General features: G+C 60.6%; 11 protein-coding genes across 12 annotated transcripts; 6 read left to right on the top strand and 5 right to left on the bottom strand.

Annotated features, from left to right (window-relative positions):
* On the top strand, positions 1–2895 carry SDRG_17091 (hypothetical protein). Its single transcript, XM_008623325.1, has 2 exons — positions 1–472; positions 522–2895. The coding sequence occupies exons 1-2, from the start codon at positions 35–37 to the stop codon at positions 2757–2759; spliced, it is 2676 nt and encodes an 891-aa protein (XP_008621547.1). The 5' UTR covers positions 1–34; the 3' UTR covers positions 2760–2895.
* Positions 2896–3860: 965 nt separating this feature from the next.
* On the bottom strand, positions 3861–5918 carry SDRG_17092. 2 transcript variants are annotated; one of them, XM_008623327.1, is made up of 2 exons: positions 5214–5918; positions 3861–5155 (listed from the first exon to the last, which is right to left on the bottom strand). In XM_008623327.1, exons 1-2 carry the CDS (start codon positions 5862–5864, stop codon positions 4163–4165), a joined length of 1644 nt encoding a protein of 547 aa, XP_008621549.1. In that variant the 5' UTR covers positions 5865–5918; the 3' UTR covers positions 3861–4162. The 2 variants fall into 2 exon arrangements, with proteins under 2 accessions (XP_008621549.1, XP_008621548.1); XM_008623326.1 differs by having other exon boundaries at positions 3861–5173.
* A 402-nt stretch (positions 5919–6320) lies between these two features.
* SDRG_17093 (hypothetical protein) lies at positions 6321–8440 on the top strand. The gene has a single exon (XM_008623328.1). It carries the CDS (start codon positions 6359–6361, stop codon positions 8144–8146), a length of 1788 nt encoding a protein of 595 aa, XP_008621550.1. The 5' UTR covers positions 6321–6358; the 3' UTR covers positions 8147–8440.
* A 16-nt stretch (positions 8441–8456) lies between these two features.
* On the top strand, positions 8457–13798 carry SDRG_17094 (VPS15 protein kinase). The gene is made up of 3 exons (XM_008623329.1): positions 8457–12581; positions 12630–12715; positions 12760–13798. The coding sequence occupies exons 1-3, from the start codon at positions 8488–8490 to the stop codon at positions 13602–13604; spliced, it is 5025 nt and encodes a 1674-aa protein (XP_008621551.1). The 5' UTR covers positions 8457–8487; the 3' UTR covers positions 13605–13798.
* Positions 13615–15891, bottom strand: SDRG_17095 (hypothetical protein). Its single transcript, XM_008623330.1, has 10 exons — positions 15825–15891; positions 15615–15764; positions 15413–15564; positions 15190–15365; positions 15072–15138; positions 14783–15019; positions 14526–14733; positions 14210–14478; positions 13944–14162; positions 13615–13902 (listed from the first exon to the last, which is right to left on the bottom strand). The coding sequence occupies exons 1-10, from the start codon at positions 15826–15828 to the stop codon at positions 13654–13656; spliced, it is 1731 nt and encodes a 576-aa protein (XP_008621552.1). The 5' UTR covers positions 15829–15891; the 3' UTR covers positions 13615–13653.
* Positions 15892–16397: 506 nt separating this feature from the next.
* Positions 16398–17314, top strand: SDRG_17096 (hypothetical protein; the record flags this gene model as incomplete). Its single annotated transcript, XM_008623331.1, has 5 exons — positions 16398–16545; positions 16592–16844; positions 16899–16992; positions 17040–17105; positions 17153–17314. 5 exons carry the CDS (start codon positions 16398–16400, stop codon positions 17312–17314), a joined length of 723 nt encoding a protein of 240 aa, XP_008621553.1.
* Positions 17315–17326: 12 nt separating this feature from the next.
* SDRG_17097 (hypothetical protein) lies at positions 17327–18177 on the bottom strand (the record flags this gene model as incomplete). The annotated part of the gene is made up of 2 exons (XM_008623332.1): positions 17327–17336; positions 17435–18177. 2 exons carry the CDS (start codon positions 18175–18177, stop codon positions 17327–17329), a joined length of 753 nt encoding a protein of 250 aa, XP_008621554.1.
* Positions 18178–18356: 179 nt separating this feature from the next.
* On the top strand, positions 18357–20381 carry SDRG_17098 (hypothetical protein; the record flags this gene model as incomplete). The annotated part of the gene is made up of 11 exons (XM_008623333.1): positions 18357–18530; positions 18576–18758; positions 18803–18892; positions 18938–19017; positions 19073–19187; positions 19241–19349; positions 19393–19425; positions 19467–19676; positions 19721–20029; positions 20083–20232; positions 20287–20381. The coding sequence occupies 11 exons, from the start codon at positions 18357–18359 to the stop codon at positions 20379–20381; spliced, it is 1548 nt and encodes a 515-aa protein (XP_008621555.1).
* A 738-nt stretch (positions 20382–21119) lies between these two features.
* On the bottom strand, positions 21120–21683 carry SDRG_17099 (hypothetical protein; the record flags this gene model as incomplete). The annotated part of the gene is made up of 1 exon (XM_008623334.1): positions 21120–21683. The coding sequence occupies one exon, from the start codon at positions 21681–21683 to the stop codon at positions 21120–21122; it is 564 nt and encodes a 187-aa protein (XP_008621556.1).
* Positions 21684–22937: 1254 nt separating this feature from the next.
* SDRG_17100 (hypothetical protein) lies at positions 22938–23853 on the top strand. The gene has a single exon (XM_008623335.1). The coding sequence runs from the start codon at positions 23056–23058 to the stop codon at positions 23818–23820; it is 765 nt and encodes a 254-aa protein (XP_008621557.1). The 5' UTR covers positions 22938–23055; the 3' UTR covers positions 23821–23853.
* A 494-nt stretch (positions 23854–24347) lies between these two features.
* On the bottom strand, positions 24348–25132 carry SDRG_17101 (hypothetical protein). Its single transcript, XM_008623336.1, has 3 exons — positions 24763–25132; positions 24648–24716; positions 24348–24599 (listed from the first exon to the last, which is right to left on the bottom strand). Exons 1-3 carry the CDS (start codon positions 25068–25070, stop codon positions 24503–24505), a joined length of 474 nt encoding a protein of 157 aa, XP_008621558.1. The 5' UTR covers positions 25071–25132; the 3' UTR covers positions 24348–24502.
* Between the last annotated feature and the right edge of the window lie 2 nt (positions 25133–25134).

Raw genomic sequence — 25134 nt, forward strand, 5'->3', positions numbered from 1 at the left:
CGGCGTGCTCCCGACGCCCCAAGAGATTGCGATCATGACCGCATACGTGCTCGACGACGACAGCGACGAAGTCGACGAAGCCGATTTGCCCGACATCTCGTTCGAGACGCTCATGTCCAAGGACCCAGCCAAGCGTCTGTTGAGTATGCTCAACTACACGCTGCCGGCGCCGCCGAATCCACCAGCGGCGCTCCGGCAGACGCCCAACGCCGAGGTCCTCGCCAACGTGGCGACCGCCGTATCCAAGCTCAAGCTGCATGGTCACGTCGAGGTGAGCGCGGTCCGAGTCCTGACGCAAAGCGCAGCGCCGCCCGACCTCGTCTTTGTACGTAAGACAATATTGGACATCTTTGAGCGCAAGCGGCTTCTCGACGAGTGCGCGTCGATCGCACACGAGCCGCGCGAGACGCTCGTCGAGATTGTCGTCGGGCACCACTTTGCAACGTTTCTCGATCCCGCTTTGGCGCAAAAGGTATCAAAGTTTCAATGTGTCAATCTATTTATATGACGTGGCAACATAGGAAGCGATTGCGTTTCTCGATTTGATCTACCGTCTCCGGTCCGTGTACGGCGAGGTGCGCATGTTTGCCGAATGCGTCGACGGCGCCCACTCGGACGAAGTACTCGACTTTTACGTCTGGCTTATCCAGTCGATGGACCAGGTCCAGATTGGCGCCGAGCTCGATACGCGACCAGAAATCCATCCCCACTACATTTCCAGATTCAAAGCGCAGCTCCTCACGCGGACGCTCTTTCGAACGCTGCGGTTCCGGACCTGTGGGTTTGCGAATCACTTGTCGTCCACCACCAAGTCGCTCCAGCGCCACCCGTCGCTCGACGCCATGTACGACTGCCAGCGGCTTTTCGAGCACACAACAGCCCGGGGACCGATCTACCTCGGCGAGTTCCACGACCTCCTCGACGTGTTCACTGTGCAGCTGCACGGCGACGACTGCTACCCGCTCGACATATTCTTGTACGCGCTCATCCTCATGTACAAGAAGCAGAAAGACTGGTTCTTTGAGTCGGTGCGCCTCCTCTTCAACCAAGTGCACGACGAAGCGGTTGCGCTCGAAGCGCGCCAAAAGGCGCTCGAAGCCGTCGAGTCGCGTCAAACCGAAGCCACAAAAGCGCGGCGCAAGGCCAGCGAGCTCCCAAAGCCTCGGAAAAAGTCGCGCAAGCCCACCAAGCGCCGCCGCGGGTCGGCCACCGACGCCCGCAAGACCGCCGTCTTGACCACGATCCAGTTTGCTGTCGTGCTCGCGCGCGTCGATTCGCACTTGTCGTTTGGACAAATGACGGAAATGACGCTCAAGGTGCTCTCGACGCGCCGCTTCTACTCGCACGGCATCACGTACGAAGCGTTTGTGTACACGGCCACGTCCCTCGGGTGGTTCCGCCCCGACTTTGTCTCGCTGCCCGCGCCGTTTACGGAAATTTCGATTTCGACCGAAGAAAAAACGTCGGCCCACGCCGCACTGCAGTACGTCTGGGACACGCACGTCGCAAGCATCTACGTGGCGTGCGAAGGCGACTCGAACCCCTTTGTCGCCAAGCACGTCATGCAAATCAAGCAGCGGCTCGTCAAAGCACTGAGCGTGCACGACCAGACTGAAACGGACCCACTCCTGTCGCTCAATCTGCTTCGGCACCTCATGCACGTGTGCTGGCGTGTCGGCGCCGCTCGAGGCTTTCGGTCGCGCAATTTTGAGCCGGGGAGCGGCGCTGGCGGCGACCACTTTTACATTGCCGAGCTCGCACGGTCGGACGAGCTCATTTTGATCGCGAAAGGGATTCTAGCGATTCCCGATGCGGTCACGGGCCACCAGGTGTTCAACGCAGCGCTGTACACGGCGCCGTCGTCGGACTTCATGACGAACTTTTCGCACATTGACCCGGCGCGCATCCGAGACCTCTTCCCTGACCACTGCATCCAGACCAACGAGTGCACGGCGATCGACAGCGTCCTCCAGCGCTACGCGTGGCAGCTCAACGACGTGTACCGGTCGTACTCGCTCGTGTGCAACAGCCTCAGCGGCATCACCCTCGACGGGTTTGAGGAGCTCATGCACGACGTCGGTCTCGGCTCGAGTCATTTTACGATCGTGCACATGACATTGGTGTTCTCGGCGGTCGTGAGTCGGCAGCAGGAGACCGATCGGCTCCTTGCGACGAGCTTCATCGAGCTCATGATCCGCCTCGCGACTGAGAAGCACGCGGTCGAGCGACCATTCATAGATCGAAAGCAGTCCAAGTTGCAGCTCCTTCAGCCCGAGCGCATCGCGATCTTGCTCGAAGACCTCTGCACGCGGTACCTACTGCCCAACATTTGCCAAAACCTCTCGATCACGTTCCGTCGCCAAGTCGCGGCGCCCGAGCTCCAGCGCCTATTGAACCGGCACCGCAACTTGCTGCGACGGCTCTATTTGTACTATTGCCGCCAGGACGTGGCCGACATGGAGGCGTGGAAGATGAATTTTGGCGAATTCGAAAGTTTCATTGTCGACTTTGGCCTGAACGACGCGGTCTTTTTCCCGTCGAGTATGAACCTCGTCGTCTTCAACGCGTGCCAAGACGACTTGAACGAAGGCCAGTTCATCTACCAAGAGTTTGTCACGGCCATCATTGCGATCGCGCAAATGAAGGACACCAACCCGTTCCTCAAGTGGCAGCGCAAGACGAGCAACTTTATTCAAACGCTCATCGACTACATCTCGCATCCCGACCGCGCCGTCAAGTTCCGACTCATTCTCTCGTGAGGTAGCGTCAAGCTGATCATGTCGACCGATGCATCATGGATAATGATGTTGGGCTGCTTGTATACGATGGAGATCTCGGTCTAGTACCGGTAGATACCTCACATGCCAAGGGTATAACACACAACTTCGGGCGTGGAACATGGTGCTGGCCTCGCGGTGGGCGCGGGCCTTTTGTTGCGATCTCGGCGCGCGTCAGCATCTTCGTCGTGCGCTGCATGGCCTGCAAGATCGCAAAATGATCTGCAAGCGGGCGGCAACCCTCCGGATAAAAATAATCGTTCGGATAAACGCCCGCCATGCTTCGATTGGTCTCCCGCTGCGTCTCAAAGTGTGAGCACGTCGTTTGGACTGAACACTACGTGTACATATTGTCTGTTCTACATGATATCCGGAGATCCTCGTCGTTGGCTCGATCATTTGACGTTTCTTTGCTTACATCCCGGCTTCATTCCATACGCCGTCCACTCAAAGTCTTGCTTTGGCTTCGGTCCGAGCTGTCAACGCTAGCATGGTAGTGCAACTACTAATGTCAGCAGATGTAGTTTGGCAGTCAGCGTCTCAACACCGATCAACGAACGCGACCTCGAATGGGCATGTCAGGGCTAGGTAAGTGACCAAGACGACGCCATGCAGTAGCTCGTCGGTAGCAAAAACAGTCTGGAGCATAATGAAAAAGACTCGATTACGGTGCACGATGGAGATGCAGCCGAGTAGAGTCGTAGGCACGCGTCGGCCGTAGTCATTATCACCGAGAGATGTTCCTCTGTTGACCCTTGCTCGGGGCCAATGTAACGGAAGCAAATCCGGATAAGCCGATATGTACGGATAAAGGATGCGCGCCACACCTCAGCCGCCTCGTGTGGAGGATTTGAGGCCAAACCGCGATTAAAAATGGGATGGCTGAAATTTGGCACCAAGATAGTAGACACGTTGGAGACTAGAAAACACCAAGTCCCATCGTCATTGGAGGAGAACTGCGGGAATTGTGTGTCTTTAAAGTTTCGACGCGTTTGGACCCCAAATATTAGCTCAGTCGTTACGATGAATCATACCATTCGGATCGGCACGAGCGTAGTACCAGGAACGACAGCAAGGACCCAAGGATATCTCAAGACCTATACATATATGTTACTAAAATAACACGGCGCGACAGTTGCTTTGTTTGTGCACGGCGAGTGTAGCGCTGCAGGGCTAGGGTTACACGAGGAATAGGGCTGTGGGACTTGAAGATGCGGTGCTTTGATGTGGGACCGACCTGCCCGACATTTTGCGGTCTGAGTTTTGTTACCAGTTTTGTCTACGAATAATTGATGACGGCGCCAAGTTGGTGTACGGCCTGCGCTTCCCAGGACTTGAACTGCCGACGGGTCCGCGTGTTGTGTGCTTGGACTGCCCGTATTGGCTCACGGGTCGCATCCGTCGCCGCCAGCGATACGCAAGCACGCGGTGGCTGGCAATATCGAGAGCACGTTGGTGGTGACAGCCCAAACGAGGCAGACGACATACAAGGTGAAGGCGATCACCGCGGCGACTTGGCTCGACCCGCCATGGCGTCGAAGGGCCTGCGCCTCGGCCTTCTGGCGCGGCAAGAGCCACAGCGTCGCATTGCTCAAGAGGCGTACGCTGTACATGATCACAAACGTGTAGGCGACTTGGCGGCGCACGTACGGCGTGTCCTTGGCAATGTCATCTTGGAACGCGTCAAAGTACCCGTCGACCATCTTGGAGAGACTCGAAGCGAACGGCTGCGCGAGGTTCGAGACGGTCGTTAGAAGGCCGTACGTGGTGCCCTCCAAGCCGACCTCGGCAACCTCCACCGCAGCATATGTCGCCACAACGAACCGGACGCCTTGGGGGATATTGCCAAGGACCGGCGCGCCGAGGTAAAACCACTGGTTGCGGAGTACGTCAAAGATGGTGAGGAAGCTCACGGTCGCATCGAGCGCCACGACAGAGCAGGTTGTGACCGCCATGAGAACTCGCCAATCGGCCTGCAAGAGGTGCTTCTTCGTGTAGACGAGTGCCATTGTCATGAGGAGGAGCGAGACGACATTGAAGATGGCGGCGTTGAGCGGCTGGACACGCGCCCAGTCGCGCTGGACCACGAGCGACGGGACGGCCTCAAAATCAAACAGCATCGCGTTTAGAAACGAGAAGGCCATGAGCTGCCAGATCGCACGGGTCTGCGCGAGCCGCCAGAGGTCCCGGCAGCGCGCGCCAAATGCCAGAGGCGGCGACGGCGTCTCGGCGGGGAAGCAGAGAAGCGCGCCCGTGAGCCCGACGAGCGTCGCGAGGCTCGTGAGCGCCATGAGGTTGTTGAACGAGAGACCCCAGTTGAAGCTCCCGCCGTACGACGGACCGTTGAGTGTGAGACCGGCAATGCCCGATGCGAAGGTCTGGAACGCGTAGCGCACCTAGTTTTCATTGAAGTCAACGTGCTGGTGGCCATGATACCGTGTAGATGGTGGTCTGCGTGCGGCCACGGACAGCCTCTTCTTCGCGCTGCGCACACTCGACGACGACCGCGTCGCACGCCACGTCGGCCATGACGTACCCAAAGCTCGCGAGCATCATGAGCACCACGTATGTGATGCCCTGGCCCGATGCGTGGACGTTCGCGACGACCCGCAGCGACGCGTTGGTGGTGCGCTGGATCTCGCCGGGTGCGTAGTACGGCGCGTGGACCGGCGTCGCTGCCATGAACAGGAGGAAGAGCAGGCAGAGGCTCCAGCCGAGCACGATGTACGGCTGGCGACGACGGCCGCGGATCGGGAGGCTGTCGGACGTGACGCCGATGAGCATCTTGAACGACCAGGGGAGCGCGATGAGCGCGGCCGCGCCGGCCACCTGGAAGCCGTCCATGTTGAGATACATGCTGAGGAACGGGTAGATCGTGCTGGGAAACGTGCCATGGACGAGACCGACGGCGGCGTAGTTCATGAGCAGGCCGATGTTCTCGCGTGCGTACAGGTCGATGGGTCCGCCGAGGCGCAGCGCGGTCGTCGGACCCTCGTCAAGCTCCTTCTTCACGGGTTGTTCGCAGCTTGCGACGTCGAGCACGGCTTCTTCGTGCAGCTGGAGCGCGGGTAGTCCACCATGCAGCATACCTGCGGCGACCGTAGCGGATTGTCGTGGCAGAGAGTGATGGCGCCAGGATCGGGAGGCTTATTTAACGATTTCAAAGATGCTCGCTTTTTATATCTTATATTCTTGCGTTCAGCAGATGGCGGCCATCGAACGATATCTGAGAGGTCTCAAAGAAGTAGGCAAAGAGCTTAAGGAGAGTCCAAAGCCGGTGCTGCGCGCGCCTGGAGCTTGCTCGATGCTCCTAGCGCGATTGCAATGCTGGATCCCAGATAACACTAAAAGTATCTTGCCATTACCACCACACCATTTTCGAACCAAACCATCTGTTGTTCCATGTCCGCCTCGAATATGCATACACTATACTTGCTTTTTCAATGCTTTTCAGTTTATGGCTTTATACAATCGTTAAAATATGCAAAACAAAGGCCGACCTGGGCGAGATCCACGAACCCGAACGTTGTCAGATTGCCTCAACGAACGTTGGCCAGTTTGCGAGTCCGCGCCACGTCGCCATGGACGAGACGAGCGCCCCCGAGGTCCGCCACCGCCCGGCGCATGAGCTCAAGGCCGACGAAGAAGAAGCCCTCGTGCAGGAGACGTCTCCATCCGACCTGCGCGAGGTCGACGGCGCCGAGACCAAGGCGCTGCTGCCCTCGCCGCTCTGCAGCGTCGCCGACACGGACGCCACCTTTGACGAGAGCTCGGACGACGACGATAGCGCGCTCGAGGCCGGCGCGGTCCAAGTCGACGCGCTGCGCAAGGGCGGGTCGCCCAACCTGTATGCGCGCGAGAACATTGGGCTGCTCCTCAACTACGGATGCGTCGGCCTCGTGCTCGGCATCTTCCCCAGCACCATCTACCCGTTCATGAGCTTGTACCTCAACATGGACGGGTACCAGTCGACGGCCGCGACGGTCCTTGTCGGCTTGCCCTGGTCGTTCAAGATGGTCATTGGCATTGTCTCGGACTCGTTTCCGATTTGCGGCTACCGCCGCCGGCCCTACATCCTCTTTGGCTGGAGTCTCTGCGTGCTCTTCCTCTTGATCATGGCACTGCTACCCGTCGGCGCGCCGTACTATGTGCCCGGCGAGCTCCAGCGCACGTCGAACGCAAGCGCCCGTGTTGTCCTCAATAAGAATGCACCGAACGAAGGGGCCAAGTACATCCTCCTCATGATGCTGGCTAGCTTTGGCTACGTGATTGCCGACGTGGCCTGCGACGCGGTCGTCGTCGAGTTTGCGCAGCGCGAGACGTCGCACGTCCGCGGCACGACGCAGACCACGGTGTACATGGTGCGGTATGCGACCACAACATTGGCGTCGGCGGTCGTCGGCTTTTGCTTCAACGGACGCGCGTACGGCGGCAGCTTCAACTGGTCGCTCTCGTTCAACCACATGATGGTGCTCGCAGCGTGCGGCGCGGCGCTGGGCATACCCGCGACGCTGTTTTTCCCAAAGGAAGAGCAAGTCGTGGGCGAACCCTTTGTCAGTCGCTGCAAGACCATGTGGCGCCTTGCGCAAAAGCGCGCGATCTGGCAGATCATGGCGTTTTCGTTCCTTAACGCGCTTCTCTTTGACTTTGAAGCGACGCCATCGAACGTGGTGCAGCGCGACTGGGCGCGGGTCCAGCCGCTCAACAGTGCGGCGTTTGTGGTCCTCGCGAATGCCCTCTTGACGCTCTCGCTCTACTTGACGAAGACGTACTTTTTGAACGTGAGCTGGCGCACGCTGATTCTCGTGACGACAGTCTCCATGGTGGTGCTCGATGCGACCGTGAGCTTCCTCACCATCTTTGACGTACTCCGCAACCAGTGGTTTTACCTCGGCGCGCCGGTCCTTGGCAACATCCCCCAAGGCGTCCGGTTTGTCGTCTCGGGCTACGTGACGGTGGAGGTTGCTGAAGTCGGCTTTGAAGGCACCACGTACGGCCTTCTAACGACAGTCTCGAACCTCGCGCAGCCGTTCGCTTCGAGTCTCTCCAAGATGGTCGACGGGTACTTTGACGCGTTCCAAGATGACATTGCCAAAGACACGCCGTACGTGCGCCGCCAAGTCGCCTACACGTTTGTGATCATGTACAGCGTACGCCTCTTGAGCAATGCGACGCTGTGGCTCTTGCCGCGCCAGAAGGCTGAGGCGCAGGCCCTTCGACGCCATGGCGGGTCGAGCCAAGTCGCCGCTGTGATCGCCTTCTCGACGGCGTTTCTCTGTCTCGCATGGTCGATCTTGACCAACCTCTTGTCGATCTTCGAGTCGACAGCGTGCCTCCGTATCGCTGGCGGCAAGGGCTGCGCCGCCTAGCCTCTCTTTGTCCAGATAAAAATGCATGGCCTTAATTACCACCTTGTCTATCGTTCTTGTCGCATCTCTCGCGGTCAATGTCTTGCTACAGTCGGTCGCTACCTCTACGCAAGGCGTCGTGCAGCCTGGCGGCGGCGAACCTCGTCGTCGGGCGTCGTCGCGCCCGGTCGTCGTCGTTGCCTCGCTCGCTTCTCCGGCGGGATCGCACGTGTCGGGTAACGGGCCAATCAGCGGCGGTCATGACGTGGAATATAATTATGCCTCTTTATGTGGATAAATGTATGTGCCATTGATTCTTGCATTAAATCGAGCAAGCACGGTCGCATTACACAACAGGTCGCATGGGGAACGCAGCGCCCCGGGCGGTCCCGGCGAACGCGAGCCAGCTGGACACGGCGTCGCAGTGCCGGACGCTCCTCATGGAGTACAAGTTCCCGAGCAGCAACATGAACCTCGTCTTCAGCAACCTCCTCGGCGACGGCAAGTTCCTCAAGACGGTCCAGTGCAAGTGCGAAGAGGGCGTCGTCGTCGTCAAGCTCTACCGGCGCTACGACACGTCCGAGTCGCTCGAGGCCGCGCGCGTCCAGCTCGCGCAGCTGCAAGCGGCCTTTGGCGTCATGGAGGCGACGCCCAACATCGTGCCGTACGCCCATTTCCAGCTCAGCACCAAAGTGAACGCGGCCTTCCTCGTGCGGCAGTACTTTGTCGCGAACCTCTACGACCGCATCTGCACGCGGCCCTTCCTCTGCGACATTGAGAAGAAGTGGATCACGTTCCAGCTGCTCAAGGCGCTCGAGCAGTGCCACTCGCGCGGGATCTGCCACGGCGACATCAAGCAGGAAAACGTCATGGTCACGAGCTGGAACTGGATCTTCCTCACAGACTTTGCGCCGTTCAAGCCCACGTACATGCCCGAGGACGACCCGGCCGAGTACTACTACTATTTCTGTGCGAGCGACGCGTCCCGCCGGTCGTGCTCGGTCGCGCCCGAGCGCTTTTACGGCTCGCATCGCGACGTGCTCTCGCGCCTCGCCGACAGCGACATTAGCGTCGAGGAGTTTGACAAGCACGTCAACATGGCCCGCGCGACGCCGTCCTCGATGCCGTCGACGCCCTCGTCCACCGCGACGCCCAAGGGCACGCTCCACGAGTCGATGGACATCTTTGCGACCGGCTGCGTCATCGCCGAGCTCTTCAACGGCGGCAAGCCGCTCTTTGACCTCCCGACGCTGTTGCGGTATCGGACCGGTGACATGACCGCGCTCGCAACAATCCGAAAGCTCCAAGAGACCGACCCCGCGCTCGCCGAAATGCTGCGCCACATGCTGCAGCGCGACCCGCGCCAGCGGTCGTCGGCAGCTGCGTACCGCCTCCAGTACACGCAGTCGATCTTTCCGGCGTACTTTGACGCGTTCCTCTTCCGCTTCATGTCGCTCGTGCTCTCGCGGGGCGGGAAGCTGCCGGACGCTCGGATTCGGCTCGTGTGCAAGTACTATGGCCGCATCGTGCGCGAGCTCGTCGGCGTCGACGACAAGGAGGGCGAGGCGTTCTTTACGCACCGGCTCAAGGAAGGGTACGGGTCGGACCGGTCGCACTTCACGGACGACGTTGCCCAGCGCATGTACAGTGAGATGGAGCACCCGGTGGACGGCCCGCCGCCGACGGACGAGTCGGAGCACGTGGCCGAGACGCTCTTGTTGACGCAGGCCAAGTTTAGCGTGTACGCCAAGCGCAAGCACGAGACGCTCAAGCGTATGAAGAAGGCGTCGATCAAGCCCAGCCCTCCGATTCGCGAAGAAGAGGCGTCGGTCAGTGGCGTCGACGACGGCGACGTGTTGCCGGCCTCGGACGTCTCGACCCGGCCACCGCACTTGCCATCGCACCAAAACGGCATTATGATTATCCTCTCACTGCTCTGCTCGAGTGTCCGGCACTGCGGTGTGCCCCAGTCCAAGCTCACTGCCCTGCAGCTCATTACGCGCCTTGGCGCGTTTGCCGACGACGAAGTCCGGCTCCAGCGGCTCGTGCCATTCGTCATGGAGGTCCTCGACGATGCGTGTGCGGCCGTGCGCGCCGAAGCCATTCGCTGCGTCACGTCGCTCCTCTCGCTCGTCAAGATCTTTCCGCTCTCGGACGCAGCGATCTTCCCGCAGTACATTTTGCCGGCGCTGCAGTCGTTCCCGTCGGACGCCGAAGAAATGGTCCGCATCGCGTTTGCCGAGTGCCTTCCGTCGCTCGCCGAGTCGGCGCGGCGCTTCCTCGAGATCTCGTGCACGCTCAAGATGCGCGCGCTGCATGCGAATTCCGCGAACGCTACGTCGCTCGAGTCGACGCGGCAGACCAAGAGCAAGACCAAGGACGGCAAGAACGGCGACGCAACGTTCTCGACGTTTGACGACGAGCTCAACCGGCTGCATCTGCTGGTCTCGCGCTTTGTGATTCAGATCGCGGCGCCCGACCAAAAGGCCAGTTCGAGCCTCGTCAAGCGCGCGCTCTTGCACGACATTACGCGCCTGTGCATCTTTTTTGGCCGCGAGCGCACGCTGGACGTGGTCTTGCCGCAGCTCATTACGTTCCTTAACGACCGCGACTGGCAGCTCCGCGCGACGTTCTTTGAGTTCATCACGGGCGTGTGCTCGTTTGTCGGGCATGTGTCGGTCGAACTGTACATTCTGCCGTGCATTGAGCAAGCGCTCATCGACATTCAGGAGCTCGTGATTGCGCGCGCGCTCCTCTGCCTCGCGAACCTCTGCGCGCTCGACATGTTTCAGCGCACGGCGCTGCTCGAGAAGGCCAAGCTCACGGCGCCGCTGCTTCTGCATCCGGGCTGGTGGGTGCGCAGCGCGATCCTCAAGCTTCTCGCTGCGATCGCCAAAGAGATGGACGTTGTCGACCGCAATGTGTTTTTGGTGCCGCGCCTGCACCCGTATCTGCGCAAGAAGGTGCGGCTGTGCAAGGACGACGACGTGGCGCTCGTGTTGCGGGACGCGCTCCGGCCGCACGTCTCGCGCGAAGCCTTTGACGCGGCGCTCATGGCGCGGAATGGCCCGCGCCTCTTGTTGCACGACGCAGCAGCCGACGACACGGACGACGAGACGAGTATGAGCAAGGCCGAGAGTGGCGACGAGAGTTTTCACCTCGAGAGCTCGATCACGCCGGCGCGCCGCATCAAGTTCAACAGCGAAGACTCGCTCGACGGGTACAACCCCCACGGGACCAACGACTTGAAAAAGTCGACGAGCGCCCAAGCGATCGCACGCTACGAGCGGTACTATATCGGGTCGAGTGCGACAGACGAAGGCGTCCGGCTCGGGCTCATGCACCAGTACATTGCGATGGCGTCGATGCACATGCGCAGCAAGATCCAGCTCACGCACTCGGAGCAAAGTGCGCGCTACAACGGGTCGGACGCGCCGTTTGTCCCATTCACGCGCAAGATTCCCAAGTCGTCACTGCATTCGCTGCGCGTCCCGAGCATGAAGGTCGCGCTGACCGTGCCGCTGCCGCTCAAGCCGTTTAGCGCGGTCCTCAAGCAGAGCTCCAAGAAGGACCGCGAGGCCGGTCTCATCAAGTGGGAGAGCATGCCCTTGGCGCACATTATCCGCCTCTACGGCCTCCAGACCGGGAGCCTTGCGACCGACGCGTACCAAAGCGTGTACGACGAGTCGGCGACGCGCACAAAAGTGTTGCAGCACGACCACGTGCACGACCCGGCGCTGTTTCACTCGCACAAGCTCCTTGCGCGGCTGACGGCGCTCGACATTCCGCCGCTGCCGCTCGACATGGGCCCGCTCCGCACGAACGAAGGCGCGGTTTATTCGCATGCGATGACGAATGCAGCGCCATTGTCGTTGCCGGTGAATGCACTGCCGTCGAGTGCGCCACCGACACCGTCGTCGACACCGTCGTTGCCGCCGACGCCGTCGTCGGCGTTGGGCACGCCGGCGTCGGCGATGATTGGACCGATTGTGCCATCGGCCGCGTCGACTGCGGCCGAGATGTTTCGCAATTGGCGACCGCGTGAAAGCGTTTTGGCGGCCGAGCTCACCGAGCACACGGGGCCTGTGCACCGACTCGGCGTCGCGCAGGACAGTTCGTTCTTGGCGTCGGCGTCGAGCGACGGGACGGTCAAGCTCTGGTCGGTGCGCAGCCTCGCGCACAGCATCAACCAAGGCAGTCGCGGCACGTACGACGCGCAAGGCGGTGTGCTCACCGACATGGTCGTCTGTGAAAACTCGCACTCGCTCGCGACGAGCTCGAGCAACGGGACCGTCCACGTCGTGCGCGTCGAGCGTATGAGCTCGACCGGCGCGCTCCAGACCGTGCCGCTTCGCGACATGCACGTGCCCCACGACGCGGTCGTCGTCCTCGACTACATGAACAACATGACCGAGTCCCTTCTCGTCTACGGCACGCGGAGCGGCGCCATCTACGGGTACGATGGATAGTAGCTCGAAATGTTTGTCTCATAATGCAAGCTTAGGTGGGACCTGCGCTTCCGTCGGCAGGCGTGGAAACTGCAAGTGAGCGTCGAGCTTGGCCATATGACGTGCATGACGCACTCGTCCGGTGCGTCTCGAGTCTTGTCTGGATCATGCTGATCGCATCACTAGATGCGACGTGGCTTGCTGTGGGCACGAGCCGCGGGTACATTTGCCTCTGGGATCTGCGCTACCACTTGCTCATTCGCGTGTGGCGCCACTCGTCCTTCCACGCGATCCAGCGCCTCGAGCCATGCTACATTGTGGCCAGCCGACCGGACAGCGCGCGCAACTCGCCGCTCGTGTACGTGGCCGCCGGCGACTCGGAGGTCGCGGTGTTTGACCTGAGCATTGGCGCGTGCCGGGGCGTGTTTCGCACGCTGCACACCCAAGTGCAGCTCTCGGAGGCCGACGCGTGCCCGACGTTGCACCACGTCCAAGTGCCGAGCCGAGCCAAGGACGTACTCGCGAGCGTCCTCGGGCCGCAGAACTTTACGCAGGCGCTCGACGAGATTGCGACGACGACGTCGACCGAAGAGCCGACCGTGCGCGCGATCGTGACGCCGTCCGAGTACTCGCTCCTCACGGCCGGCGAAGACCGACGCATTCGGTTCTGGGACCTCCGCAACCCCAAAAAGTCGCTGACCGTCTGCGGCGGCGACGCCTCGTCGTTCTACGACAGCCAAGACGCGCCGCATGGGTGGTGGAAGCTCAAGGGCGATGACAAGGTCACGAAAGCCGAGCTCGTGTGGAGCAAGATGGACCCGCCGACGATCCACCTGTGCCAAGACGCGTCGTCGTACTTTGGCGACAGCACGGCCGACGGCGTCGCGCCCAACCCTGCGCTCGAACGGCGCGGCCCGATCCCGCCGTCGCCGGCGCACAACGACTGCATTTTGGACCTCAAGCTCGTCGATGTCAACGGCCCGATGGTGGTGTCGAGCGCGCGGGACGGCGTCGTCAAGGTGTGGCGCTAAGTTATGTACATGGAAAATGCATGCATCGGGTTGTCGTTATCGGTGCAGTCTACGCCGAGACGCTCTCGAGCGCGGCCGAGGCGAAATATTTCACATCCGGGTCCGTATCTGTCTGGAGGTGCGCCAAGCACGACTTGATCTGGCCCGTCAACGCCGGGTTGTCCGTGTGCTTCCCTAAGACTTGGAGCGTGTTGGTGACCGTAAACCGGACGTTCGGGATCTTGTCGTTCGCGCCACGGATCGACAGCGTCGTCATCTCTCCTATCAGGTCCGGCGACGTCTTGTCGCACGCCAATTGCTACGCCAGCATGAGATGGATGCGGATGCAGGAATACACACCGTGAGGGCGTGGAAGACGTTGACACGCTCTTGGTAGATGATCGAGCTGTCGTAGATTTGCGCGAGCTTGGGCAAGATGCTCTCGAGGATGTAGTCGCTGCCGACGACGTGGAGGATCTCCTGGAGGATCTTGGTCGTGCTCAAACGGACTTCACTGACCATGTCTTGGAATGCGTTGAGGAACATCTCGAGGAGGTGCTCCTGAAAGTACGTCGCACCCTAACCCACCCGATGAGATACATCGATACGTGTCGCGTGCGTCCTACCAACGAACTCACAAGCGACGGCAGTGCAAGGATGACCGCTTCGCGGACGCGCCACTGCAAGTCCTTGGAGAGGTCCGTGATCGCGGGCAAGAGCGTGCCTTCAAACGAGTGCATCCACGGCGACACGGCGCTCATGCGCTTCAGGACGTTCAGTCGGACGTCGACCACGTCGTCGCGGAGGAACTGGAGCATGATCGGGACGAGCGACGACTTGGTCACATCCTCGCCGAGCTTGGGGGCGATTTCCATGCACACGATCGAGACGGCCGCTACGCTGCGGTGAGCTATCCAGGGACTACGTATGCAAGGCGCGTACTGCGGACGTTCGGAGCGACATCCTGCGAGAGCGGCTGGATCTGGGGAAAGACCTCGGCCATGAACGTGCTAAACTTGATCAAGCTCGCAAAACCCGAGATGTTCTTGGCGGCCGCGGCGCGGACTTCGGCTTCGGCGTCCTGGATGAGCTGCACAAAGTGGTGGAGGAGCTCGCCTTCCGCGATGCTCGCGCCCATGGCTTCGGCCAGCTACCTTGGTATGAGCCTCCGTCTGCCATGTACAAGAGAATGGTCGTACGGGGAAGAAGTCCTTGGCGATGCTAAAGCGCACGCGCCACGAACGGTCTTCGCACGACGAGCGCGCGACGGGCAGCACGTGCTGCGTGTTCTCGTCTTCGTTGAGGAGCTTGGCGATCGACGCGCAGTTCTCAATCGCCAAGAGGCGGACGCTGTCTTGGTCGTCGCCCGTAAGGACCTTGAAGAGCGGCAGGATCGTGCTCACAAAGATATCCTTCTCCATCTTGGCGCCAAATTTCTACGCGCCGCCATCAACACCAGCTCGACCATCGTATGGAGGAGGAACGTACGCCAATGTTCAACGCAGCCGCACGGCGGACCATGGGCGTGTCATCGCCGCAAAGCGTCGTGTAGAGGCTAAAGGCGCGTTAGACATGTGCAAGGTGAGATGCAATAAGATGGACGTACTCGCGGAGCTCCTTCTTGCTCGACGCGTCCACCTTGGTGTACGCGACAGGGAAGAGCCAGCAGGCCGAGACGCGCGACGTGAACCAGTCGCCTTCGGTCAAGCGCTTGACCAGCGGCAAGGCAAGTTCGCCGGCGTCCGTGACCACTTCGAGGACCTTTTGGATCGACGCGACAGCCTGCGAACGAGCATGAGATGCCAGTCGCGTGCACGAGCGTGGTGTACCTTGTCACGGACGACCGTTTCTTCGACGGTCGCCAGCACCTCGAGTGGGCCAAGCAGCACCGACGCGCTGTTGGGGCCGCCGACCAAGTCGACGAATTCGCCGAGCTCTTCGGCCATCGCGACGAGGACTTCGTCTTCATCGTCCGTCGACTCTACAAGGCAGGACGCATCATGATCGCGCTCGACGTCTACATGGTCATACGGGACAGGAACGGCAGCAGCTCGGAGCGCGTGCGGTCTGGGCCCAGCGCCTGGGCGACCGTGCGGAGCCGGCGCATGCTGCGGATCCGCGTCTCGGTCTCGTCCGTGCGCATCTCCTCGGTCAAGAGGTTGATCGGGTAGAGTTCGTCCCCTACATGCAGCCATCGTCTTGAGCGCTCTTCCTCCATGCTGGCGGCCCATGGCCACGTACCCATGCTCCCCGGCTGTTTGGTTTTGTAGGGATTCTAGTATGGGATTCCGGGGCGTTTTGGTTTCTTTTTTCCTAGTTGACACCACGCAGTCAGTCACTTTTTTAGGACTTGTCCTAAAATAGGCTTCTCCATTCGGCATCCGCCGCATTACCAACACTATTTACAGCTTCCGCGGCGCTGGATTGAAGACGGACTACACTGTAGTATAGCAGGACGTTCTCTCGGTCGATTCAGCCAGGGCAGTAGCTAGTCGGCAGCGACTGACCGAACCAGCGTCAGGATGTACTAGTAGTACTACTAACTTCTTGTACAGTAGTGGTCGGTACCGTAAAAGGCCAGATGGACAACCGGTATGTACACGTGGCTTTGGCGCCAAAATGCAAGTGCAATCTCAACTCCCCAAGCAAAGACATGGCCGGTCGACGCGACCTATCGCCAGCACGATTCCTTCCTGGCGTTCTGCTTCGTGCGGACATAAGAGGTTGAGTGGGGCGACCATAAGAGCTTGCTGCTGCTCTGAAGATAACGTTATCGTATCCGGCCATAAGATCGAATTGTCCGGATACCGCGAGATGGCGCTGGTCGCGTACAGCGAGTCGTCGTCGTCGTCGGACGAGGACGAGGCGCCAGCGAAGCGGCAGCGCGTGGCACCGCCGATCGCATGGACACGGACGTTTGCGCATGTGGATGGCAACTGGCCATCGTATGTCTACTTTGCCGGTATATAGACATGTTACATATTCCACGATGCCATCCCTGCACATAGTGCCGCTGACGCCGGCCATGGAGGCCATGAAGACCTTTGCCATGACCATGGCGGACGCCGCATACCCGAAGCATACCCTCGGTCTCGTACCGCTCGGCGACCCGCGGTCCAAGGGTGCAAAGGGCAACGATGGCGATGGCGATCAGGACTCGAGCTCGCTGCACTTGAGCCTCTCGCGCACGTTTGTGCTGCGCTACGAGCAAATCGAGCCCTTCGTCCAGGCTTTGCGCGTCGCTCTCAAGTACCGCAAGCGGTCTCCTTCCACACTACAACGTCGTCGAATGCAATCTCAAACCGAAGCATGTAGGACGCGCGTGGTGCTCCAAGGTCACCGGATCCTCGTCAACGATGAGAAGACGCGCCTGTTTGCAGCGACGCCCTTGGTCCGCGGCAAGCCCGAGGTACGCGCCGAGACGACGCATGTGAGAGGCTGTATGCCTCGTGGTAGATTTGTCATATCATTGCGTGCGTCGATCGCTGCATGCGCCAGTTCGACCTTCCGCCCTACTACAGCGTATACCGTACCTTCGTCAAAAGCGAGTTGCCTCAGCAACCATGTAGGACCCGATTCCGCATGTCAGCGTCGCCTCCACGCCCTTCGTGCCCTCAGTCGAGGCCGAGGTCGCGATCGAGATAACCCCGCCACCGATGGTGCTCATCGACTGTGACGCGGTCGCCGTCACGATTGGCAACAAGCAATTTCACATTCCGCTCTTATCCTAACTCGACTCATCGTCATCCTCGTCTTTCTCATCGTCGTCATCGTCGTCATCGTCGTCATCATAGTCGTCATCGTCGTCGTTCGCATCAACTTGCTCGTCTTCGTCTTTGGGTTCGGGGCACTTGGCCATCATCTCGCGTGCGTGGGCCGCCTTGGTCGTGTTGCCCATGCTATCGTAGAGCGCGGCCAAGTCGTCGTAAATATCGCGCTGGCGGTTCGTCTCGAGCGACAGCGCCGTCTCGTACGCAGCGATCGCCTTCTTCTGGTCAACCTTGGTCCCGCGGGCCACAAGCATCGTCGCGAGGTTGTACTGGTACTTGGCGTTGGTCGGGTCCTTGGCGACGGCCGACTCGAAGACGCCAACGGCACCGTCGATATCGCCTTGTTCGCCGTAGACGTTGGCAAGCGCTGCAAAGGCCACAGACGCGTTGACGTCGTCGAGGGCAATGACCTTGCGGAACGCGCCAATCGCCTTCTCGAGCTTCTCGACGTCTTGGTACAAGGCACCGAGTGCAAACCACGTGGGTGCGTTGGTCGGGACGCGGGCGACCACTTTTTCGTGGAGTGCAATGGCCTTGACCTTCTCACCGCAGGCTTCGTACGAATGCGCGAGCGAGCTCATGACATCGACGTCGTCCGGCTGCATTGCGAGCGCCTTGGCGAACGTCTCGGCGGCCGCGTCGACGGCGCCGAGCTTTTGCAACGCAGCGCCGGCGGCCACGAGCTCTTCAAAGTCCATCTCGACCTCGTCCTCCTCGCTGTCGTTGGCCGCCGGCTTGGGCGCAGGCTTCACGGCAGCCTTTCCCTTGCCCTTCTTCGGCGCCGGTGCCGGCGCGTCCTTCATCGACCGCTTCCGCTTCGCCATGGCTGTCGGTCTGACCACGAAAATCTAAAACGCACCGATTGAAGCTGCCACCGATATTATATACGGCATCTGCCACGAGATCACGCCGTATTTGCGGCATTGCCATGCCGAAAACAACGACATCTGCGTGGCGGTGCCGAATGCAACTGGCCGAAGGATTTCATTTTCGAGAAGCTGCGATGGACGAAGCGTGGACTGCCCTTAGCACCTTCCAGGCGCGGTCGGTGGCCACCGCCGGCAACCGCGATAGCGCCCTTGAGCGCGAGCTCGTGCGCGACTTCATTGCGCAAGTCCCGATCCCAGCCATCTTCCAGTGCCTCCAGGCCGCGAGCGACGCGGGCGAGACGAAGCAGGTCCGCTCGTTCCCCGAGCGTGGCATATTGACGCTGCGCGCGTAGGTCAAGCTCGTGTGCCAATGCCTCGAGCGCATCTTTCGCTCGCCCCTTGGCGCCGACATTCTCTTTCAAGAGGAGATGGGGCCCTTCTTGCTGGCCGGCGTTAGCCACACGGAGCTTTCGGCCCGCAAGTTGACGCTAGACATGCTCGACCACCAGCTTTTGCCGCAGTTTCATGACCGTGTGGTAAGTGCATCCAACCTGTGGTCCCGCTCACGCCTCCTGTGTAGAGCGACGAGGCGTTGTTGCACGCTGTCTGCAGCTGCATTCTCGACGACGATCCGGGTGTTGCACGCAAAGCGTCGGACCTCTTGTTCAAGGTACGCCATGCCGCACGACTATTCGTTGGCTCATGCTTCTTGCAGCTCGTGTCGTTGCCGGCGACCGGCATCTACCATGCGATCCTCCGCCTTCTCTCCGAGCTGCTGCAAGAGCACTTGCCAGTGTACGCGTCCACAAACACACATATCGCAACACAAGGATCATGGCGACTGCGATAGGCTCTCGCGCGGCAACTCGGTCGAGTACGTTCGCTTGCTCGAGACGATCGCCAAACTCGCGAGCGTCGACGACGACGTCATGCACGAGAGCTTTGGCCGCGGCCTCCTCCAGCCGGTCCCGACCCCATATATGCCATCCTCCCATTGCTCATGTATACTCTGACGCAGATTCTCGACGGAGTTCAGTCCAAGGACGCACTCTTCCAGCTCAACATTCTTGATATCATTCCGGTGCTTTGCAACACCAAAGCCGGTCTCGTGCTCGTCTTCCAGTCGGGTACGCCTTCGCCACGTGCTATAGTTTAACATTGATCATGCAGATGTCCTGACGCACTTGATCCGCACCGTCCAAGGTCCGTCCATGTACTGTCTTGTGGCTAGAGTCGGTGCGTAGACCCGCTCATTGGTGGCGCCGCGCTCCGTCTGATTGGCCAATTTTCGACCAAAGCCGCCGCCATCGGGGTGTCATCGTGGAACTGGGCCGACGCGTCGCTCTCCAAGGCGTTCCTTGCCGCGATCGAGTACTCATTCCAAGTCGGTGACGCGCTGCAGAAGATTGCGGCCATGGACGCCGCTGCGGCCTTTGCGTCGGCGTCGGAAAACGGTATTTGTTTCAAAGTATCATATCAATGTATCAATCCGATTTAGAGCTCGGGCTGTTGCTGCAGCACAAGACGCTGATCGCGCTCTTTCTCGAGTCGGCGCACTCGACCGTCCTCGAGGTCAAGTCCAACTGCTTCATGGCACTCGCAACGATCCTCGCGCGCCCGACGACTCTCTCGACGACAGTGGTGCCGGACGAGACGGCAACGATTTGGACCTTGCACCAGTCGCTCTTCCGCGCCCTCGGCGGCGGCCGGCCCTCGACGATGCATCTTTTGATGGACTGCCTCCGCCAGCCGTTCGATGCCATTCGAATTGCAGTGTACACGCTCCTCCAAGCCGTGGTCGCCCAAGGTTGCATAGAAGCTGTCTCGAGAAGAATCCGACTCGACGGTGACAATATGTAGGTCACCCGTGGGGACTGCAGACGCTTCTGGCCTACGGTGGGTTCGTCGAGTACCTCCTGGACCGGTCCACGGAACCGACCAAGACGACGCGCGAGTGGAAGTTTGCCCTCGTCGACGGGATCCTTGCGTCGCCGCACAAGGCACTTCTCGGTACTTACGCTTGTGGTCCAGTGCGGAACAAATGCGATGATGAGGACGGTGTAGGCAAGCAGCAGCGCACGGACCTCGACACGTTCTTCGCCCTCGGCCCGTACGCTGGCCAAGCACGTCGCCAAGAGCTGTTGCTCGAGTCGGCCTAAGCATAAGCATCATCCAGTACATATCCCATTATGATGGAATGGTTCGTTCGCCAATATGGCACAGACCGCCTGCGGCTTGATGCCATGGATACATCAAACACACTTGAGACGACCGGTCTTGCTTGCAGCGCCGGAGCCACCGACTTGGACGATTCATCATGTCACTGCGCTTCCTCGCATGTCACGTCGTGGGCTTGTAAGAATCGCGGGCAGCACTTGCTCCTCGACCATTGTGCACCGACTGCCATGAAGTCGAGCTCGGCTATGATACATCCACCTGGCAGGCATCTTCTTCTCGATCTCTCCGACGGCCCTTGATGGGCGTCGGTAGGTTGCCATTTCTATTGCTCGTTCTCTCGTCGGCAAACACAAGACACGGACGCGGACCATGACAAGTGTCATGGCCCGCACGGATGACAGGGTGCATTAGCGGCGCATTAGGCGCCAAGTGCAGCGTACTGGTTCTGGTTCTGGTACTCGTTCTGGTTCTCGTACTGGTTCTCGTTCTCGGAAGCTTGGCTTGATCGCGGTGGGTCGGGTGGGCGCGGCTCATACCAGGCCGCGCCGTGATGATCCCAGTTCCATTGCCGCCGCCTCATGCTGGAGTAGGGTCTCGTCGTCGTGGGTAAAGAGAGGTAATAAATATGATCATGGAGACAGAGACTACACGGAGGGCGTGCTGCCGGGAGGATGGACCTGTTGTCGTCGTCGTCGGTAGCAGCGGTGGAGGAGGCGGCGCTAGACAAGGTGCTGAAGCGTCGCGTCCGTGCCCACGACGGCGTGGACGTTGGGCATAAAGGTCGTCCAGTGGTGGACGCAGAGCGTCGTTTCGCTGAGCGACTGCCGCAGCGACGCGTTCATGGCCTCCGAGACCTGGCGCATCTCGAGCGCGTTCGCGGCCTTGGTCTTCCACGTAGTCGCGTCCGACGCTTGGTGCGCCGCGAGCTTGGCTTCGAGCGCGACAAGCTCTTCCTGGAGCGACTCCATCTCTTCGCGGATGCGGAGACGGTGCTTCTGTGCCGACTTGGCGATCTGCGCGCGGCGGCGCGCAATCTTCTCTTCGCGCGTCAGCGACTTGATCGGCTTCTGCAGCAAGAGCGCGGTCGCCGGGTTCGTGAGCAGCGCCGACGTCGACGTGGCGGCCTTGGCGGTGGGCTTGGCGACCGGCGCGATGAAGTCAAAGTCAAAGTCAAAGTCGACCGCATTGTCGGGGCTGAGGTACTCGTCGTAGAGGATGTCGACGTCAAAGGCCTCGACAGCGATCGGCGAGTTGGTCGGCTTGGTCATCGGTGAACAGTTCATATTGGTGCTTGTCAAGATCGTAAATGAGCTCCGTCTTGCCATCTTTGCTTGCACCTCGAGGGGCGCCCCGCGAAGAAGCCATGCGTGAGACACGGCGCAAGCCGTCGCCAGCTGCTGCCGAGTCGCCACTCTCGGTTCAACTTGATATTCAAATCGGTTTGGCCACTCACACAAGAGCAATGTCGCCAGCTGCTTCGTCAGCATACAATTGCCAAGACCGATGACGACGCCGCGTCGCCAGAGTGAGACGCCGTTTGCACCAATGAGCGCTTGCCAACCACGCCCGTGCTCGTGCCGCCCGTCTTGTTCTGGGCCACCCCATGCGGCGCAGCAGGTGGCGTCGCTTAAATGGCTGGCCGCCGTCGCCCACCATCGCCGACGCCCTTCTCCGCGGCTTCTGTCGCCGCCACGGCCTCGCTACCGCGCGCCTTTTGCTCGCCGGTCGCCATAGTGGGGATTACCCCGGGGCGCCGGCGCCAAATGGCCCCGTAGCGCCGATACAGAGGTCGGGCCGCGCGGGGCGCCCCGACGCCATCGCGGAGCGCGCCCGCAGAGCCAGCGATCTCAGCTCCGAGGCGCAGCTGCGACACGCAAGAGGCCAGCGGCTTTTTAGCCAATCAGTGCGCGTGCAGCGCGGCACCCAAACGAAAAATATGCATTTTGAGCCTAGAGCTCGCGAACGGAGCTGGCGCCCCGCGGCTGGAGCTCCGAGAGGCGCGGGGTGTGGCGGCCGTGGCGACCCGGAGACCGACGTTGCAGCGCCAGGCGACGCAGATCGACCGATGAGTCACTTGGGCAAGGTCCACCGAGGTGTACGGGCGTCCTCCGGGCGAAAATGGCGCGGAATTGCCGGCGTCGCGCCCGGTAAAGGCCCACGCCACGAGAACCAGCGCTTTCGTGCGGCCTGGGGCCCGCCAATCGCTCCACATCCTTCTTCCGATGCGGGTACCAGCTGTAATGGGCTCTTTCGAAACAGCCTGTCGGTCGTCAGCGTACCGTATTACCTTACGAGGAACGTCCGACCTTGACCGCCTTCGATGGTAGCCTTTCCAAGGCGTTGGCACCAGCGTCACCTGCGCCACGTTGAAGGGTTGTCAACCAACAAGCTGCAGCTACAGTACTACACTGCCATTGCTCACTGCCATTGCTGCTCCATCGCCATTGCTACGTGCAGTGCGCAAGCAGAGGAGGACATGCAAGTAGCCAGGATGTAGAAGCAAGCAACCGTGTTGGAGCTCTCAGAGTCTGAGGCGACTCATTGGCCAACGGCAGGCCAATCGCGGGCTCGGGCGCAGGCGATCTTGCTCCCAAGCGCTGCGATTGGTGCGAGGCCGAAGAGGCGCCTTCTCGATCCAGCGCCAACTCAGAAACCATGTTGGCCGCCTTGCCCCGGGATGTCGGCCTCGTCGTACTGGCCTCGCTCGGCCCGACGGCCGACGCCTTGCACGTGGCGCTCGTGAGCCGTAGCCTCCGTGCGACGGTGCTCGCCTACGCTGCGCAACTGAAAAACGTGGTGTTCCAGAGCTGCTCACCCACGGACGCGGCGCGCGTCGCCTTCTTCCTTCGACATGCGAAAGGCCTGGAGCATCTTTCGTTCCGCGCGAGCCACCGCCTCGTGACAGACGCCTTCTTGGCAGCCATCGCGCCGCTCCTCGGGGCGCTGACGTCGCTCTCGCTCGCCTACTGCACAGAGCTCACGTCGGTCGCGCCCTTGACGTCGTGCGTCTCGCTTCGGCAGCTGGACCTCGCGGGCTGCGCCAAGCTGCGCACGCTCGGGTTTGCCTTGCCATCGCTGCGCGTGCTTCGGTGCGCGTGGTGCCGGCAATTGACCGCCCACGAGATCGTCCACACCAAGCTCGCGATCACCGAGCTCTCGCTCGAGGGCTGGGACGTCGCCGACATGGAGGTGCAACTCGCGCTCGTCCTGCGCGCAAACCAAGCGATCGAAGCGCTGTCGCTGATCAACGTACCACTCTCCGCGTCGGGGCTCTTTGTCGTCTTCAACCTCGCGGCGAAGCTCCGCCGCCTTGCTCTCTCCAAGAAGAGCGCCAACGTGTGGGTCGACGGCACGTGGGAGCTTCCGACGCTTCAGGCGTGGATGCGGCGGCGGCCGAGCATCGACGTGACCTTGGTCTAATGGGAAAAATGGCAAATGGCATGTGCAAAGTGACTTGGGGTTTTGTCCACGTAATCCGAGATTCGAGTCGCGATCTTTGGCAACTTGAAGTGCCAATTGCCACATGGTCGGAAACGTGGGGTTTCGCATGTGTAAAATAGACCTCTACAAAAACCAAGTTTCTGACGTGGCGCACGCGTGGGCAATTCAAAACACACGTGAAAACCACACGAGCACATCCTTAGAGTGGCACCCATCTTGACGGGGTGCGTGGGGCACACAGCCAGGGCTGTATACGTAGCTGGCGATGTGGACGATCGCGGACGACTAGACACGGTGACGTCAGCGAGGACCAGTGTAGCGACGTAGTAATGCGAGAGTGGCAACCCGACGACAGTAAACTGCAGCAGCTGCAAGGTGGAGGCCCAGGGAGCAAGGGCAACCGTTCCCTCGAGCTCTACTTCTGGGTGGACAATGGTGCCGATCCTGCTCCACGGCCGTCGTCCGTCGTGAAGACGACTGAACAAGTGCATACAGTACTGGAGCGCTTGGGCCAATGCGTGAGGAAGCCCGGGATACCCAACGCTGGGCATGCGAGCGCACAACCTCGCGCATGTATTCTCGTGCAGCTACACGACTACCTCGATCGAACGGGCTTGTTTCGTTTTGGTAGGCTCCTGCTAAGCTCGGACCAGCATCGGGCTCAGCGACCGAGGTTGGCGGGAACAGTGGCTGCCCGCTTGAGCGTTAGCTTGCGCCGTGCGTGCGCCCGATATGTGCGCTGAATCGAGTACGCGACCCTAGCCATGGCGCTGCAGAGTACGACGCAACGCGCCGAGTCGTAGTACCGGTGTAGGTGGTTCTGCCGCAGTTTGGCCAAGTACTGCGCATTCGCAAGCTGTTCTTGGAGGTCGAGACTACACGGCTCATTCGTTGGTCGAGCTTTGGCCATGAACATGGTACGTCTGAAGCAGTCGCGTCGTGTCGGCCACGTGCTGGCGGATCACCGCTTGGCGCTGTGCCTCTTCGACTTGGTACTGCGCCCACAAGAGGTCCACGTACACCTTCTTGGCGACGTGTCGTCGCCACGCACATTGCACCTTGGTCGCCCACATCGCGTCGTCGGTCGCTGTGGCCTGGTGCACGCGCCGAGCCGCGATCGCGTCCAGCGTCCCCATCGCAAGTGCATTGCGCGCTGTCCGCGCAGCATCCAATTCAAGGGAATAATTCCCAAGGGATTCATCCAAATTGACGAGAGCGTCGTCGTCCATCGGCGCCGTTTCAAGGTCCCTGCAATCGAGCACGAGCGAACGGTCACGAGAGGAATTTCGCGAC

The sequence above is a fragment of the Saprolegnia diclina genome, assembly GCF_000281045.1.
Source record: "Saprolegnia diclina VS20 unplaced genomic scaffold supercont1.196, whole genome shotgun sequence".
NCBI classification, from domain to species: domain Eukaryota; phylum Oomycota; class Saprolegniomycetes; order Saprolegniales; family Saprolegniaceae; genus Saprolegnia; species Saprolegnia diclina.